This window comes from Ipomoea nil, unplaced genomic scaffold (assembly GCF_001879475.1).
Source record: "Ipomoea nil cultivar Tokyo-kokei standard unplaced genomic scaffold, Asagao_1.1 scaffold1770, whole genome shotgun sequence".
NCBI classification, from domain to species: domain Eukaryota; kingdom Viridiplantae; phylum Streptophyta; class Magnoliopsida; order Solanales; family Convolvulaceae; genus Ipomoea; species Ipomoea nil.
The window spans coordinates 2207845-2224180 of NW_017618198.1; the positions used below are offsets into that span (position 1 = coordinate 2207845).

General features: G+C 35.0%; 2 protein-coding genes across 6 annotated transcripts; one reads left to right on the plus strand and one right to left on the minus strand.

The window, feature by feature from the left end:
* The first annotated feature begins 7636 nt into the window (after positions 1 to 7636).
* On the plus strand, positions 7637 to 8723 carry LOC109192543. 3 transcript variants are annotated; one of them, XM_019343226.1, is made up of 2 exons: positions 7637 to 7872; positions 7953 to 8723. In XM_019343226.1, exon 2 carries the CDS (start codon positions 7985 to 7987, stop codon positions 8525 to 8527), a length of 543 nt encoding a protein of 180 aa, XP_019198771.1. In that variant the 5' UTR covers positions 7637 to 7872; positions 7953 to 7984; the 3' UTR covers positions 8528 to 8723. The 3 variants fall into 3 exon arrangements, with proteins under 3 accessions (XP_019198771.1, XP_019198770.1, XP_019198772.1); XM_019343225.1 differs by having other exon boundaries at positions 7968 to 8723; XM_019343227.1 differs by having other exon boundaries at positions 7971 to 8723.
* A 2019-nt stretch (positions 8724 to 10742) lies between these two features.
* Positions 10743 to 15887, minus strand: LOC109192542 (aldehyde dehydrogenase family 7 member B4-like). Of its 3 annotated transcripts, none has more exons than XM_019343224.1 (16): positions 15711 to 15887; positions 15493 to 15629; positions 15109 to 15195; positions 14778 to 14909; positions 14348 to 14420; positions 14143 to 14165; positions 13992 to 14055; positions 13738 to 13783; positions 13254 to 13434; positions 12959 to 13135; positions 12684 to 12848; positions 12016 to 12156; positions 11800 to 11897; positions 11306 to 11455; positions 11105 to 11170; positions 10743 to 11015 (listed from the first exon to the last, which is right to left on the minus strand). In XM_019343224.1, exons 2-15 carry the CDS (start codon positions 15625 to 15627, stop codon positions 11116 to 11118), a joined length of 1527 nt encoding a protein of 508 aa, XP_019198769.1. In that variant the 5' UTR covers positions 15628 to 15629; positions 15711 to 15887; the 3' UTR covers positions 10743 to 11015; positions 11105 to 11115. The 3 variants fall into 3 exon arrangements, with proteins under 3 accessions (XP_019198769.1, XP_019198768.1, XP_019198767.1); XM_019343223.1 differs by having other exon boundaries at positions 10743 to 11010; positions 11100 to 11170; XM_019343222.1 differs by having other exon boundaries at positions 11100 to 11170.
* Between the last annotated feature and the right edge of the window lie 449 nt (positions 15888 to 16336).

Genomic DNA, 16336 nt, shown 5'->3' on the forward strand with positions numbered 1-16336 from the left:
GGACCAAAATGGTGATTTTCACATTTTTTAAAAATTTTGTCAAATTGGTCCCTGGAAGGGTTCAATTGTTGAAATTTTAAATAATCCGATGATAAAATTAGTTGAAATTGAAAACTAGAAACTACATTGACAATTTAAAAACAATTAAATGATCAAAATGTTGATTTCTCCTTATAAATATATTTCTTTACTTCTCATTTTAAAAATATAACATTTCTAAACACGTACACTAGCTATCATAGAATTCCATGTAGAAATTAAATAATATAATGTTTTTGCATTTGATATGATGAAGAGCTTCTCCCAAAAGGTTGAATCCTTAATTCTATGGATTCTCTATATCCCGATTTAACATAGTATTTGAGAAGATGTAAATCACAGTGACTCAATGAGTCAATAGAGATGGCCAAATATTGGTGCGTATAAAAAGATTGTCTACCAACTTTGAACATATAGTTTCCCGGCATATATGGCACAGCTTTAATTAATTATTTAATTAGCAAGACAGGTAGCTACATGTATATGTCTTTCAAGGATTAATAATAATAATAATGATGATGTTTGGGCTGTTACGATGTTCCTTGTCTTGTTGGATAGATATTTATTAATTTATTAAGAGTGATTACCTACAAATTGGTCAATCAGTTGATTTGATAATTTTTTTTTGAAAGTTATTTATTGTCCTTCTAAATTTGACTAAGTCAACTATAAAAAGGCTGGTTTATGTCCTTGTAATTCTTTGTCAATTAAGGTCATAAAATTAATTTCATTTTGTGTATTCGGATAGTGATTATAAATTTGATTAGGTTAACCATGAATAGGTTGGTTTATGTCCTTATAAATGAAAGATATTTTTTTGAAAGATAAATTAAAGATATTTAATTATTTTTTTTAAAGTTTTAGGAAAATAATCTAACCAAACAATGGAATATGTTTATTTTAAAGAATGTTATTCCATTCCTAACCTATTCCATACAATCGTTATGTTGTGCATTCGTGTGCACCATGCATGTAAAAATGACGTCGTTTTGATTAAAAATGCGCATCCCACTTTAAAAAAAAAAAATCAGTTTCAATTCCCTTCAACAGCATTATGTTGTTCATTCATTCTGAATTTTTAGTTCATTGGTTCTCGATTTTTAGTTCATTGATTCTGGATTTTTAGTTCATTGATTCTGGATATTTAGACGGAAATCGAAACTGGTTTTTTTTTTTTCATTCATGCTGGATATTTAGTTCATTCATTATGGATATTTAGTTCATTCATTATGGATTTTTAGTTCATTCAATATGGATTTTTAGTTCATTGCTTCTGGATTTTTAGTTCATTGCTTCTGAATTTTTAGTTCATTGCTTCTGGATTTTTAGTTCATTGATTCTGGATATATAGTTCAAATTATGCACAACATAATGTTACTGTCGAAAATCAAAACTGATTTTTTTTTTTCTAAGTGGACGCGCGTTTTTAGTCAAAACGACGTCATTTTTGCATCTGTACGGATGCACAACATAATTTGCCTATTTCATAAACCAAACATGCCATCAGTGTATTTGAATAGTGAGTTTGAATTGGCTAGGTCAACCATAAATAGAGCTGGTTTATGTCCTTGTAAATAAAAGATATTTAATTTAGTTATTCATCAATTTTCAAAGCATCGTGAATCATCTGATTTCCATACCTCCAAATGTCGACCACGACTTAAGCCATGTGAACGCGCCACCCTCTTAACTCCATCTTATCATACTTATATAGTAATCTCATTTAAATAATTACAATTTATTTAAACTAATTTTTTTTGAATGCTACTGACTCTATTATAATGTAGTATCTGTTCATAATTACTTTCTCAACCTATATTTTAGTTTTGCCCGCAGAGGCTAGACCTTCCGGGCCTAAATATACACTTATACGAGAGGTGTTCACCACCATTAATTAATCAAAACCTATCAATGACTCCTTAGCTCCCTTAGGGTTTAAACCCTCATTATGTCAGTGAAAGCAAGTCGTTTTGGTTTTGCCCAACAAGACTAGACCTTCCGGGCCTAAATATACACTTGTACGAAAAGTGTTCACCACTATTAATTAGTCAAAGCCTATCAATGACTCCTTAGCTTCTTTAGGGTTTAAATCCTCATTATGTCATTGAAAGCAAGTCTAAACGTTGATTAGTTAAGCACTTGAACTATTTCGACGGGACAATAAACAATTTTCTTAGTGTGACACCATCCAGCTAGCACAAGAGAAGAATTATGATTTATTATAGTCGGCACTGGACAGTAACAATTATGATGAAACGTCTTAAATTTTATAATTTAATATATCAAAAATTGAAATATTAATTAGTAAAATTTTAAACAGTTTTTAAATTCAATTTCTAAAAACTAATAAGTATAATTGAAAGTTATATCTATCATATTATGTCCCTTTTTCTATGTTACTTTTATTTTTATATACATTATACTATAAGAGTTGTACTATATACTATTTTGGTTAAAAATACCACTACCATTATAACTTCCATTATATTTTTCAACTATTATTGCCTAGAATTTTAAGATTAAGTTTCAATAGATATAATGAAGGAAATAAGATATGGAGGGGAGAGGTTCATAGTCCTTAACCAATTGACACTACTCATAATGTCGAATAGAATATCTATGTAGATGTTCGCACGAACTTAGATTAATGATTTAGTAAGTAGTGTTTGAGAGAAGAGATCAAAGTTTGAACTCTGGCGATGACGAATCACACGAACTTAGTTTAATGATTCAGTAAGTAGTATTTGAGAGAAGAGATCAAAGTTTAAAGATTGACAGTGATGAAATAACCGTGATTTATATCCTTCCAAATGCCCTAAAGAATATCTGTATAGCTATGAGATAGGAGTAATTAAAGTTTTGGAATCACTATACAAGTGGATGTCCCATTCACAATCATCCCTTTTATTGGAGGAGGTTACTCGCTTTTTAAATGTTATTATTAATTTTTGTTTGGGAATCACTGTCTTTATTTACATGGTCCAATAATATATGCATAATATGATGTGAATGTGACTCTCCTCCTAATAACAAATATTGTTATTTGTCACTTTGGATTATTATTATTATTATTATTATTATTATTATTATTATTTCCAAATTATTATTATTATTATTATTAACACTGCACATTGTTAATCATTCTTTCAAAAGACTGAACCTCAACCCTAAGGGCAGCACATTGTTAATCATGACTGTTGCCCTAGAAGCGTGGATTTCATTCTAAAGAATCACCTTTTTTTTTTTTTTTTTTTTTTTTTTTTTTTTTGCTTGAAGTTGTGGTTTTTTCTCCCAACGTGTTTCTATTATGATAAAATAAAAGATAAATGAAGAATTTTGATTTACCATTTTAAGTATGTTAAATAAAATTAGAATGATATAGAGATGTGAATAACATGATTTGCTGTAAAAAAAATGTCACACATAGATTGAGAGACATAATTTTTATAAGAATTTCGGGTCCACCATAAATCGGGTATGAAATAATATAACGGGGTAAGAAAATGATAATATTATTGTTCGGGGCGCTAGGCCTAAACGAGTGTGTACAAAGCTAGAAATAACGGCCTAAACAAACTAGGACTTATAGCTTGGGATTTAGGACTACAAGCCAATGAACAAAGGGTGCTGTAGTGATCAAAAACGGTGATGCCCTAAAGGAAGCAAGACATCCCCTTTTATACTGTAGAAGAACCACTCATGTCTTGATAAGTGTCAAAACCACATTCGTCATCCATGACTACCACCCACGTGTTCATGTCATGCCCCATGCCTTCACCCATGTCTTCACCTTCTCTACCCCCTCCGGTGGGGGCGTTGATGGTGTGCCAAGGGGCTCTTGGTCGCTGCTAGCCAGGCCACATCCTAGGTAGTTCGATAGGCTACCCTCGCCAGCCACGCACTAGCCGATTGGGTCAATCACCACCCACCCAATGTATATACATACCTTCAATACTATGCCCCCTCAAGTGGGGACGTCATTGTCGTTCCTAGGGCGCACCAACCACACAGTACATGTCACACCATATCCTGGGGAGTTCGACCATTCGATGGGCTAACCTCGCTAGCCATGCGTCGGCAGATAGGGGCTGATCACTACCCCTGCAGGTACGTACCTACCTTCAATACTATGCCCCCCCCCCCCCCCCCCTCCCTCTCAAGTGTGAATGTCGTTTCCACGCTTAGGAGCGCACAAGCAACACCGGCCACGCCATATCCCGGGGAATTTGATGGGATAACCTCGTCGGCGGGCAAGGGCTGATCACTACCCCTTCAGCCATGGTACTAGTATGCTACTAACTTCACCAGCCCTGTTGTGGGGCGCCGGCCGTCCGACAAAATCCGGCACCACCCCCGCAACGGGGATTTCGGCGGTTCCACCCTCTGGCTATTTCTCTCTCCTCCTTTGTGTTTTGGGTCACCATGCATCTTCACCTTTAGCCCAACAAGACTTGGGCCATCCTTCATCCTTCACACCCCTTGGATCAATACCTTCCCAATAAAAATGAGCCTCACGGGATCCCATATCGCCATCACATACATTTATGATGAGGTAAACTAATCGAAATTATACTCATGCAATTAATTTTTCAAATTAAAATATTATCTTTATTAAACATACTCTCCCACACACGGACCCGACAGAACATTTGGGAGGATGTAAATCACGGTAACTCAATGGCTTAGCAGACAAGATCAAATGTCAGTGCGCATAAGGGACTTGCCCACTTTGAGCATAAGGGATTTGCCCACTTTGAGCATAATCCCCACTTTGAGCAAGGGGGCGCCTAGCGCCTAGGGCGCCTAGGCGCCGATTTTTTATTTTATTTATTTTATTATTTTTTAATTAAAAATAAAATTTAAAATTTAAAATTTTTAAAATTTAGTATTAAAACATAAGGTTTCTATAGTTATTTCTTAGAAATTATTTACGAAAGTGGTTGTAAAAGTGTTCAAAAGATTTTTTAAACCATCTAAATACATAAAAAACTAAAATTAAGAGCTAAAGAAGCATTTTTTTGAGAAATTAGTGGACCAAACTGCCTTCGGCTGTTTGCGGTGGATAGATCTCGAAAAAATACGCGATTTGAAAAAAAAAAATTGTCCAAATCGGACAACCGAGTCAAAAGTTATGCCTTCCAAACCTTGATCCCCACATTGTCGCTGTCGAGTTTCAAACCTTGATCTCTTCTTCCAAATACTGCTTATTGAACCAGTGAGCTAAGCTCGTGCGAGCAATAAGAAGTTTCCTAGGGGAAATGCAAAGCTAGTGTGGGAAGGAAATAATTAAAAAATAAAATTTTCTGCAAGGAGTTGGAATAATTCAGAATTGGTGGATCCACCAATATTTACACCAATGGTGACAGCCACGCGTGGCTCTCACCATTGCGCCCAGCAGGCGCGTGCACTGCACGTGCCCGCTGGGCGCGTCAGGCGCGCCTGACAGCCATAAAGTATTTTTTTTTTAATTTTATTTTAAATTCAATTTTCCTTTTTTTTTTCTCTCCTCTCACACATACTCTTTCCTAATCACTCTTACATTCTCCACACTAATATCCCCACTGATAAGAATGCTCTTAGCTTCCAACGCACTTTCTATGCATAAATGAAATTTTCTGTCCTTTAATACACAAGAGTTGATGTAGCTAAGTGGACTGATTGTGGCCCTATTTGGTAAAATAGTTAGTCAATAGGTCAATTTTGAATTATTTGACCACTATTAGCTTTTTGATTTGGTTAACGAATCAATATAAGTGTTTGGTTAATTAGCTTTTTGTAACTCCAAAATGCTAAAATTCAAAAAGCTACTCAAAGCAACTTTTTCAATTAACTTTTTGAAAAAAAAATTATATCAAACAGTTATCAGCTAACAACTAATTTACCAAACAGCTTTCTACAATCAACTAATGTTATCAACTAGTTATACCCTCTAATTTACTCAATCAATTAACAATCATTTACCAAATAGGGCATGTATCTTGTTATAAGTGAGAGATTGAGGGTTTAAACAATTTATTTGCACCTACTAACTTATTTTGCTCCAGGCTAAAGATGGACCTCGCTTGACTAAACTTTTTCAATTAAATGATCTTACGGCACCATTAATTTTATTTTTTACTTACATAATTTTTATTTTTATTTTTACTATTTTAATCTTTGGACGTATACTTTTATTTTTAATTTTAATTTTTTAATTTTAATTTAAGGTTAATGATAGTAGGTGGCCTGGCAAAAGGAACATTTTAGCGGCTCGATGATATAGCCATGAGCCCATGAATTACAGGTGGCACAGTTTAAGAAAATACCTTTCCACTTTTATGACTAATAGTCGCTAAAGTGAGTGCCTCTTTTATTTATTTGTTCCCATGTGATGTGCATGCATGCCCTCTAATTTCTTTTTTCTTTTTGTTTCTTTTCCTTCATTCATTTTCCTTAATTTGTATATTTATTTTTTTAAAAGCAGACAATAATAAATAAAAATTGATATTAACATAAATAAAATAATAGTTTAATTATTTTCATTATTTATAAAAATAAAATGATATGCCCATTTCTATTTATAAGAATTGTCATTTTATTGTTCTGTGTTGTAAGATTTGTTCTAATTATTGATGTGTATAAGTTTAAATAATATGAAGAAGCAAGCAAGGAAGAAAACCAGAAATTTTAAAAAGTTTATTGTTAGTATTATATTGTTGGTATCATTTGTCTTAGAATTTGCAGCCAGGATAAAGGTGGCTACATCGTTGATTTGAAGCATCTTCATTGAAAAAGATATATATGGGGTAATTTCCACGTTGCCAAATCAAGCTGGATAATATCTCATTTAAACCAAAAATAAAATAAAAAAATCCACATGAGAATATATCTTATTATTGAAAGGAGTATAAAACAAGAGTCATTTGTGTGGAATGAACTCCACTCTTTGCATAATTGTCGGTGCAATAATGTTTGTAATTTTATGGAAAAAAAAAACATATATAACAATATGAAAATGCAAAAAAAAAAAAAAAAAAACAACTCTTTATATTAGGTGTATCAATCCTATATAAAAGAAACTACTTATTAATCAAATATTGTCATATAAAATGACGAATATATCAATTGTATAATTAACATATTTAAGTGCTTTGATTTGATTTAATTGATAAAAGAATATATTAAATACATTTTTTTTTGTAAAAAAAATAATTATGGCTTGGGAGAGAGAGGGGGGGGAATAGTGACAATTGCCAAATAGATAATGCAAGGTGGCAATAGGCAATAATAAAAGGTATAAAATAGTGAGAATTTAATTGACAGCAAAGAAGGGCAGAAGGCAGACGTGGATTCTCCATACTGCCAATCAATCATTGAGGTTCCTAATTCTTCATCCTTTTATATATTTATATTTTATTTTGTTGCTTTTATTTTCTTCACCTCCCATGTCCCATTCCTCCCTTCTTCCTCACCATTTCCAGTTTCCCACTCCTTTAACCTCTCAATAATACATACATACCATCTATCTCTCTCTCTCTCTTCTGCTACCCTGCAAACTCCATCTCTGCTGCTTCACAAACACCATCAAAACCCATTTAATTCTCTCTTTAAAAAAAAAAAAAAAAAAAAAAAAGTTCTGAAACTTTTTTCTCTGACATATGTGTTTCATGGCGACCTTTTCTGTACCTGAAGAAGCAAGGGTTGAAGAAGGAGAGTGGGGGGAAGTGTGACGGAATTTCAACATCCAGTTTTGTGGAGTCTCTCCTCTGTGAATAAGCTCAAGCAGAGACTAATTAAAGAAAAAAAAAAAGTTCCAAAGGATCGGAAAAGAGTTTTTGTGTATATTACCTACTGGTAATTTTTTGACTCAATTTATTTGTTCATTTAGAATTTTGTTGATTTCGGTGTTTTTTTGGATCCTAATACTGATATAGTTATGGAATTTTCAGCTGAGTAGTAGCTATATATGTCGACGACGGTACTTACAGATTCGATCGTGGTGAACACCGCGGCGGCGACGGCGGAGACGGTTACGACGAAATTAACGACGGCGGCGATGGAGGTTGACTTGGCGAAATGCGATTGCTGCGGATTGATAGAGGAATGCACTCTGGCGTACATAGAGAGGATCCGGGAGCGGTACCAAGGGAAATGGATCTGCGGCCTCTGCGCGGAGGCGGTGAAGGATGAGACTCTGCGGTGCGAGGAGCGGCTGATCAGCGCCGAGGAGGCGTTGACTCGGCACCTCAACTTCTGCACGAAGTTCCGATCGGCGGCCGGCCCGCCTCCGGACCCGACGGTTCACTTAATCGCGGCGATGAGGCGGATCCTGAGGCGGAGGTCCTCGTCGTCGAAACCACCGAAGTTCACGTCGACGCCGAGTAGTCCGATGAAGAACGGCGGCGACGAGATTAACCTGGCGGCGCTTAAGAGATCGGAGAGCTGTATTCCGACGCTGTCGTTGGTGGAGGTGAATTGCAGTGTGGAAATGCGACAAAGCTTTGAATAAATTAAAGAGCCGAGAAACGTGGAAACTAAGGAGTAGAAGTTTAATTTAATTTAGACCCACGGAACAAAAATGGTAATCCAAAAAAACACAAATAATGCTCAATGCAAAACCTTCTTAGTTTTAATTTGATCCTTCTAAGTGTAACAATCAAACCAATTAGCATTTCCACTAAGAAATTAAGTATCTCTTCATCCTATTTAATTTCTTCCCTATTTTTGAAATACTTTTCAATTCTCTACATATTCTTTTCATAAGTGGTTTTGCCACTTAAACATAATTATACTTAACTAGCTTAGGAAGCATTGATTTAAGTGAGAGGGACCAAAGTAACTAATGTTGACTATATAACTGTTAATGTCAATCCAACTATCAACTTAACCCTTTAGTTGAGATGAAGCACATGCTTCAATTTGGTATCAGAGTCAGAGCAAAGGTCATGGGTTTAAATTTCAGTTTTTAGTTGAGATGGAGAACACATGCTTCGCGGGCAAATTGAGCTGCTGAAGGGGAAAAAATTGTGACCCTTAAGTTTTAGAGTGATTGATCGAACCAACTGAGTTAGTCTTACGCTGCTGAAGGAGGAAAAATGAGGAAAATCGCGACCCTTAAATTTTAGAGTGATTGATCGAACCAACCGAGTTAGTCTTGCTCAGCTGAAGGAGGAAAATCGTGACCCTTAAGTTTTAGGGTGATTGATTGAACCAACTGAGCTCGTCTTGCGGGGCAACTAATTCAGAGGATTTCAATGCGTAATAGAGTGGCAATTGCAGTTCCGGCCTAATGATGTGTGATTCAGTGTTGGGGTTGACACACAGCATCATAGATTGGGTGTGGGCATTAGAATTTGGCATTGTATGTAATAATGAAATAGAAGGAAAAGGGTGCATGCATGCTGGCATTTTGGTTACATTTGGGTATGTAGCATGGATTCAGTGATTGAATGTGGGGTTTAGAAGTAAAAAGGAAGCGTAGCCAGAAAGACCTGAATGGGAAAGTTGTGGTCTGTAGTGGATGATCGAGTCTGAATTGAATGGGAGGACAGAACAGAAGCTTCAATTCCTTGAAGAGAATCTGAGACCTCGGCTACATACAAGTATACAACCTACTACCCACAAGTATATTACAACCTACTACCCGAGTCGTGTGGAAGTAAAACAAGGTGGTTTAACAATCCACCTACTCTATATTCTAACAAAAATGTTCTTTCTATCAAATTCATTTTATTATATTATAGATGGGTTGATAAAGTCACATTAAATTATGCACAATTGAATTTACTTTTTATTATAAGAAAAATGTTTTAGATACTTCCAAAAATAAACAATGCATGATGTAGCATGTATGGATTGATTATTGTTAATATAAAGACCACTTGATTTAATATTTTGTCAAACAAATTAAATATTTTTAATCAAGATTATGTGTAATATTGTTTTGAAATAGGGTTGTGATTGTACTTTATGCATGGTGAACATGTGCCTAACAGAGTAACAACAAAACTTTGAAACAGATAAAGGTAAAATTTTGATGCTACCGAGTAATTTTTGTTTGCACGTATTGTAATGTTATCCCAAAAAAAAAAAAATAAATAAATAAAAATCTCTGTGGTGAAATTTCCCTTCATTTTCTCATTTTATACCTTAAACAAAACATATGGTATAACTTTACACTATAAAATAAAAATTCCCATATTATTCTTATAGTGATGCATGCATAATCACACAAGGGAATATCAAAATCTACACCTCAACTTGTTGATCCAATCTCATCTTATTTCTGGCTACCATCACAGTATAACTTAGTTCCTTGACCGATCCCCATCATGGTTTTGGACTCTTGGCTAGTAGTGGAAAGGTCATCTTAATCTAATTATGGTGATACCTAAACTTAAATGATTTCTTCTCTAGCTGACAACCACCTCAATAATGCATGTACTTGTCCTTACTTAACCATGTTCTACCAAGTATCCTTTTATTATTTCTTTAAGTAACCAGGCAGGAATTGATTCTATTACCTATATGACAAATTTTCAAATGCTTCTTTTGTGCAACTTTTTGTTTGTATGATCGACGTTATTATGAGTTGGTCCACTAAAATTCTGGTGGATTTTTGTAGAGCACTACAACTGGAATTTCGCTTGCTTTTCGGGTAGTGGTTTTATCACGTGTGCAATAGTAAAGCATTTAATCTAGGCTTCTAAATTTGAAACAAAAAATTAATAATAATGAAGAAACTTCTGAATGGATTATTAGTATCATAATAAAGTGTTCTTATGATTCAAATTAATTCAAAGTTGTGTTTCAAGGACTGCAGAAGTGCAGATTAGAATGGCAAGACCTGAGATTTCCGCTCAAGACAAGGAGAGGAATGGAGATCATCAGCCACTGCAGTATTTTATTTGAGATTTGGTTGTTCAACTTTAGAGATAGATAACCTGAGTAACTCTCAGTTTGTCTAGGATAAGAGCCGAGAACCTGTGAGCTCTGATCTGCACATGAAAAAGGTGGCGTCAGTAATTCGAACTGGGAATGGCAAATATAGCACAGCATCTTGGAAAGTGTTTTTCACATACCATACAGAGATTTCTCTCAACCAAAATTTATTCCTTGTGCCAAGGGTAATTCAGACCCATAGTTGATTGTACTGCAAAGTGGCATTAATCTAGCAGGGTTAGCCAAGGAGATCTCCGGGTAGGAATGTAGGATAGGAAATTAACTGGCAGAATGGCAGCTATATGATTATTTATGTATCAATGTTTCAAGGGATGCATTCATTTACCAAGTTGAGCGTCTCATATATTGCTTCCAGGAATCGCTCCCCGCTTCACGACCACCTCCAGTAGCTTTTTCTCCTCCAAAAGCACCACCAATCTCAGCTCCATTTGTTGGTATGTTCACATTAACAATACCACAATCACTTCCTAAAGGACTGCCATCAAAACAAAAAATGTCAACAGATGCAGGACCATAATTGGAAAAAGAAATCTAAAATAAGATCTAATATTGAAAAATATATGCAAAAAAAGGCATGCAATCTATTATTTTTTGTCAAATATGTAAAAGGTATATTTAATTTATAATCCCAATAATCAAATTAAATCATCTGTATCAAACACCACAACATATAATCTTTCTGGAAATGTCTAGATCTCATGTGATAAATCTATTGGTTAAAGTTGAAGATTGTAATTAGATAAAGTATGAGACATTAAGTATTTTATGGACTGAAATTCAATTTCATTAATTGAGAAAATAAGCTGTTGAAATACTAACCCAATCCAATTGAATATATATTCAGGTTTCTTGGTGAAGATTGAACTACTCAAACCCTGAGGCACAGAGTTGTTTATTTCAACAGCCTCCTTAAATGTCTGCAAGAAGAGTGGGTACTCAGAACTGAGACATTAATTGAACAATGTTTGTCCATGACACAACACAAAACAATTTCTAATCAATGAAAACCATAAATTTGAATAAAAAAGTAGCTACCTTAAATTTCATAACATAAAGAACTGGGCCAAACAACTCTTCCTTCACGACATTAGCACTTGGAGATATTTCTACTATTGTTGGCTGCACAAAGTTCCCTTCAGATGGTATAACTGAACCTCCTGTAAGGATCTTGCCTCCCTGAAAATTAAATCTATTAGTAAAATTTTATAGAAAAAACAAGAGTCAAAGACACAAAGCATATAAGAAACCATTGCTGCTATATGCCTGGTTGTCTTGAGATGTGATCTGGTATTCTGGTTATTCCAAGACAATATCATTCATTCTTCAGAAGGACAAAAATAATGGTGGATAACCTTGAAGATAGGGGTGTGTGTAAACCACCCTTTAAGTTTTCAACATAAGATCATATTTGATGCTATTATAAAGCAGAGCTTATGAAATTTCAGCGTTTAAGTATGTCAAAAAGAGACTGGAAGGATATGAGTAATGTGCTAATTATAGATCACAGGATAATAGTGCTTATAGGAGCTACACTGGTGCGCTGTGAGGAAGGGTTACAGAATTAGGATAAAGAAATCATCACAAAACATTTATTTATTTAAAAGAGTATAATCAAATATAAAATAGAGTTTAAAACCATCTGGCTCAATGGAAAGTTGGTAATTTAATACTTTAATGAAAAATGTGAAAATTACAGTACATACCTCCGAAACAATTTTCTGAATTCCTTTCTCAAAGTTCTCCCTTGAAGAACGTGTATGCAGTGGTCCAAGCAAGGTACCCTTCTCTAAAGGATCTCCTATCTTAACTTGCTTGTATACATCAAGAAGTCGTTCAACTACTTTGTGATATATACTTTCATGAATAAGCTTCATTGTAAGGAATCACAAAGAAGAGTGTTAGCCATTTTTTTAAATGAAATAATTACACAATAAAGTGTAATATGAATTATTTAAAAAAAAAAAAAAATCATTTTTACCAGCCTACGGCATGTTGTGCAGCGCTGACCGGCTGTTCCAACCGCAGCAAACAAAACAGCACGAACCACAAGTTCAATTTCGGAATCATCCATTACAATTATAGCATTATTACCACTTAACTCAAGTAGGCATTTACCAAACCTCTGATTTACTGTTTGTTGTACTGAAAGACCCACCTGCAGTAGGCACAAACACAAGTAGGGAAAATACAAAGGTGGCAGATGGCAGTCAGAATAATAGCAATAAATATTATCTGTCGGTGAATGGTTGCCAGAAACAAGTGAGACAAGTTACCTTTGAGCTACCAGTGAATGACACTAGAGGGATTCGTGTATCTTTTGCTATGGCTTGACCAATTTCAGCACCCCCACAAAAAGCAGTGAAAATTGCACCAGGCAAATTGTTTTTCTCTAACACCCCAGCAATGATTTTTGTCATTGCTATTGTAACCAATGGTGTAGTTGGAGCACCTTTCCTGTGATCATAGAGTAGATAAACAAATTAAAACATAGAATCTAGTTTAAATATGAAAAGAGGATTTTAAACATGGACTTGAATCAAGAAGTAGGAGTGTAGGACTGTCACTCTCTAAGACATCCAGACTTTTGAAGGGATTAAGTCAACATTTAGAAGAACACACTTAAGCAGAGAAGAAATCCAGTGAGAGAAACCGCTGACCATTAAAAATCAAATATTTTCTTTTCAAATAAAGTAAAAAAGGAGAAAATCAGAAAACAGTTGCTATCATAATCTAAGACGACTTTGGTTAGGAAATTACCAGACAACACAGTTGCCACATACTAATGCAAGGCATGCATTCCATCCTGTACAATCATGTTTGAAAAAATTACTCATTAATCCCAAAGTGATCATCTAATAGTGTTTGGTAAAAACTTTACCAATATAATGCCAAACCAAAATATTAAATCACCAGAAACATTCTCAGAAACTCTTGTGAATTCACAAATGACAAAGCAACACTCTATAACTGATAAAATATATTGCAAACCATCAAGAAATCTCAATTCTTACCAAGAACTGCACATGGAAAGTTAAAAGCTGTAATGACACCAACTACCCCTAGAGGATTCCACATCTGTCCATGAAGAATAGACAAGGAACATCAAGTGTAGTATAGAAAAAAAAACATAATACCAAAATTATGGTCTGTTATCTACTTCACCTCCAACATCGCATGATTAGGGCCTGTTGAAAAAAGAAAAAGAAAAAAGAACACAACTAATTAAATTGAACTTCTGAAAAAGCTTTGCAAAGAAGCCCAAAAATCCAGAAGAAGCAGCATATCAATATCCAGATCATAAAACTCTTAGAGCATTTACAATTTACAAAGAAATCAGATATAAGCAGGTGAAGAAGAGTGGACTCACGTTCTGATGGTATGACTGATCCATTTAGTTGTCGGCTCAAACCAACAGCGAAGTCACACATGTCAACAATTTCCTGATTAAATTGTTTTCAAAGTTACACCATTAATTCATTCTGGCATGAATGCTAAAAGAAAACATATAACTAATCAGTAATTAGTACCACCACTTGCATTTAAGTATTGCTGATTTAATATGTAATAGCTATTCGAAAAAATGTGATAATCAAAAAGGAAGATCCAAGATGATTATGCACTAGCACATCGGCCCAAGTAGTAAGTAATTTAGAAATGACAACCATCAATTATTCTCAGGGAAAATGGAATTAACTTGTACATTATTGTTGGCAGGAGAACAAGTCAAGGAACAGTTTCATTGTTGCAGGAGAATAAGACTTTTTTGTTACACCACAGACTTAGTAAAGTATACATACTTGAACCTCCCCAATTCCTTCGGGTAGTATTTTCCCCATTTCAAGTGAAACAAGTCGGCCAAAGTAGTGAAGTTTTGCTCTAAGTGCATCACCAATCTGCCTAACAATATCACCTCTTTTTGGTGCTGGAATCTGAGACAAAATAGAAACAATCAAGACATTTAGTTTACACTAAAGGAGTCAAGAAGAGATCAAGTACAAAATTAAGATGTTTTTCTCACTGTAGGCACACAATTATGTGAGTGACACTACTTTAGGCAGGTGATTTTGACAACAGTGAAGGCAAAAGTCAGATAAGCTGACAAGATTGCTATCATAGTGATGAATATACCTGCATCCACAGCTTTGCTGCTTCGTTACAAGCCTGCATGCCTTCTTCATAATCTTCAATTGAAGCTTCAACAACTTCGGCTATGGTCTGAGTTAATGAACACAGAAATAAAAATAAAAATAAACTATCAGCGCCGCAATCCATAAAAGGAACTACTCCTTATTAACAAATAATGATCAACCATACTTCTCGAATCAATGAAATTCGGAACAATAAATCTTCAAACAAATTAGGAACTCCAATTTTTTCGTGTAAAAAACACTCCGAAGTTCAATTTGCAGTTATTGCCACTCTCCATCTATCAACTATTCACTCCATTTTCTCACAATCTCACTGCCTGCTTTTCAAAATCAAAACGAAGAAAGCTTAACTAAATGAACTGACCTCATTGTTGGCCGGATTTACAGTGGAGACCGTAGGTCCACTAGCCTTCCACGCCCCATTGACGTAGCAGCCGAGGTTTGTAGGGCCGATTCCGATCTCCTTGAGGAACTCGTGCTCTCGCTTCGCGAAACTCATCTCTACATTCCAAAATTACGTTAATAAGCATAAAAACAAAGAGAATCAAACCGAAAAGCACCGGAGAGAGGAAGTTTGATCACTTGGAACCGGAGAAATAGCTTGATATAATCTCGCCTGTAATCCCGAGACACGATGCCTATGCCGGAGCTAGTGCACTGGTATGTATGCTACTGTGATGATTGATTGCTAAATGCTAAATCATTTATCTGTAACGCTGTAATGCTCCCTGTTATATTTTGAGTCCTGCTAAAGGGGAGCTTCGGCAATTCGGTGGAATTTCTTACATTTTAAAAAAAAAAAAATTGTACTATTAATTCTATTACAAGGTAGTATATATTCTATATTTTTTCAATCTATTGCAATCCAAATAGTAAATACTCCACCATCGGAATTTCGATTTAATGGTCCCTCAACTATAGCTAAATTCACAAATTGATCCTCGACTTTCAATTTTAACCAATTAAGTCCTTAACTTTGCAATTTTAACACGATTTGGTCATCCGTCTATTTGACCGTTTGTTAACCGTGATCTCTGAGGATATATATATAATTTCATCACCGCCCGCCCTCCTTCGCTGTCGTGACACAGTCTATCGACCGGAAAATCTTCAATCCCAACTGGAAATCCTACATTCCCGACTTCAAACAGGCCTTTGAACACTTCTGCATCAACGTCGACGGTCGCGCCGTCATCGACGATCTCCAA

Coding starts and splice junctions, on each gene's coding strand:
- LOC109192543 (XM_019343226.1), top strand. CDS start 7,985: ATGTCGACGACGGTACTTACAGATTCGATCGTGGTGAACACCGCGGCG.
- LOC109192542 (XM_019343224.1), bottom strand. CDS start 15,627: ATGAGTTTCGCGAAGCGAGAGCACGAGTTCCTCAAGGAGATCGGAATC. Junction 12,849..12,958: donor GCACAACATGCCGTAGGCTG/GTAAAAATGATT, acceptor CTTACAATGAAG/CTTATTCATGAAAGTATATA. Junction 12,157..12,683: donor TTCAGAAAATTGTTTCGGAG/GTATGTACTGTA, acceptor TTTAATTTTCAG/GGAGGCAAGATCCTTACAGG.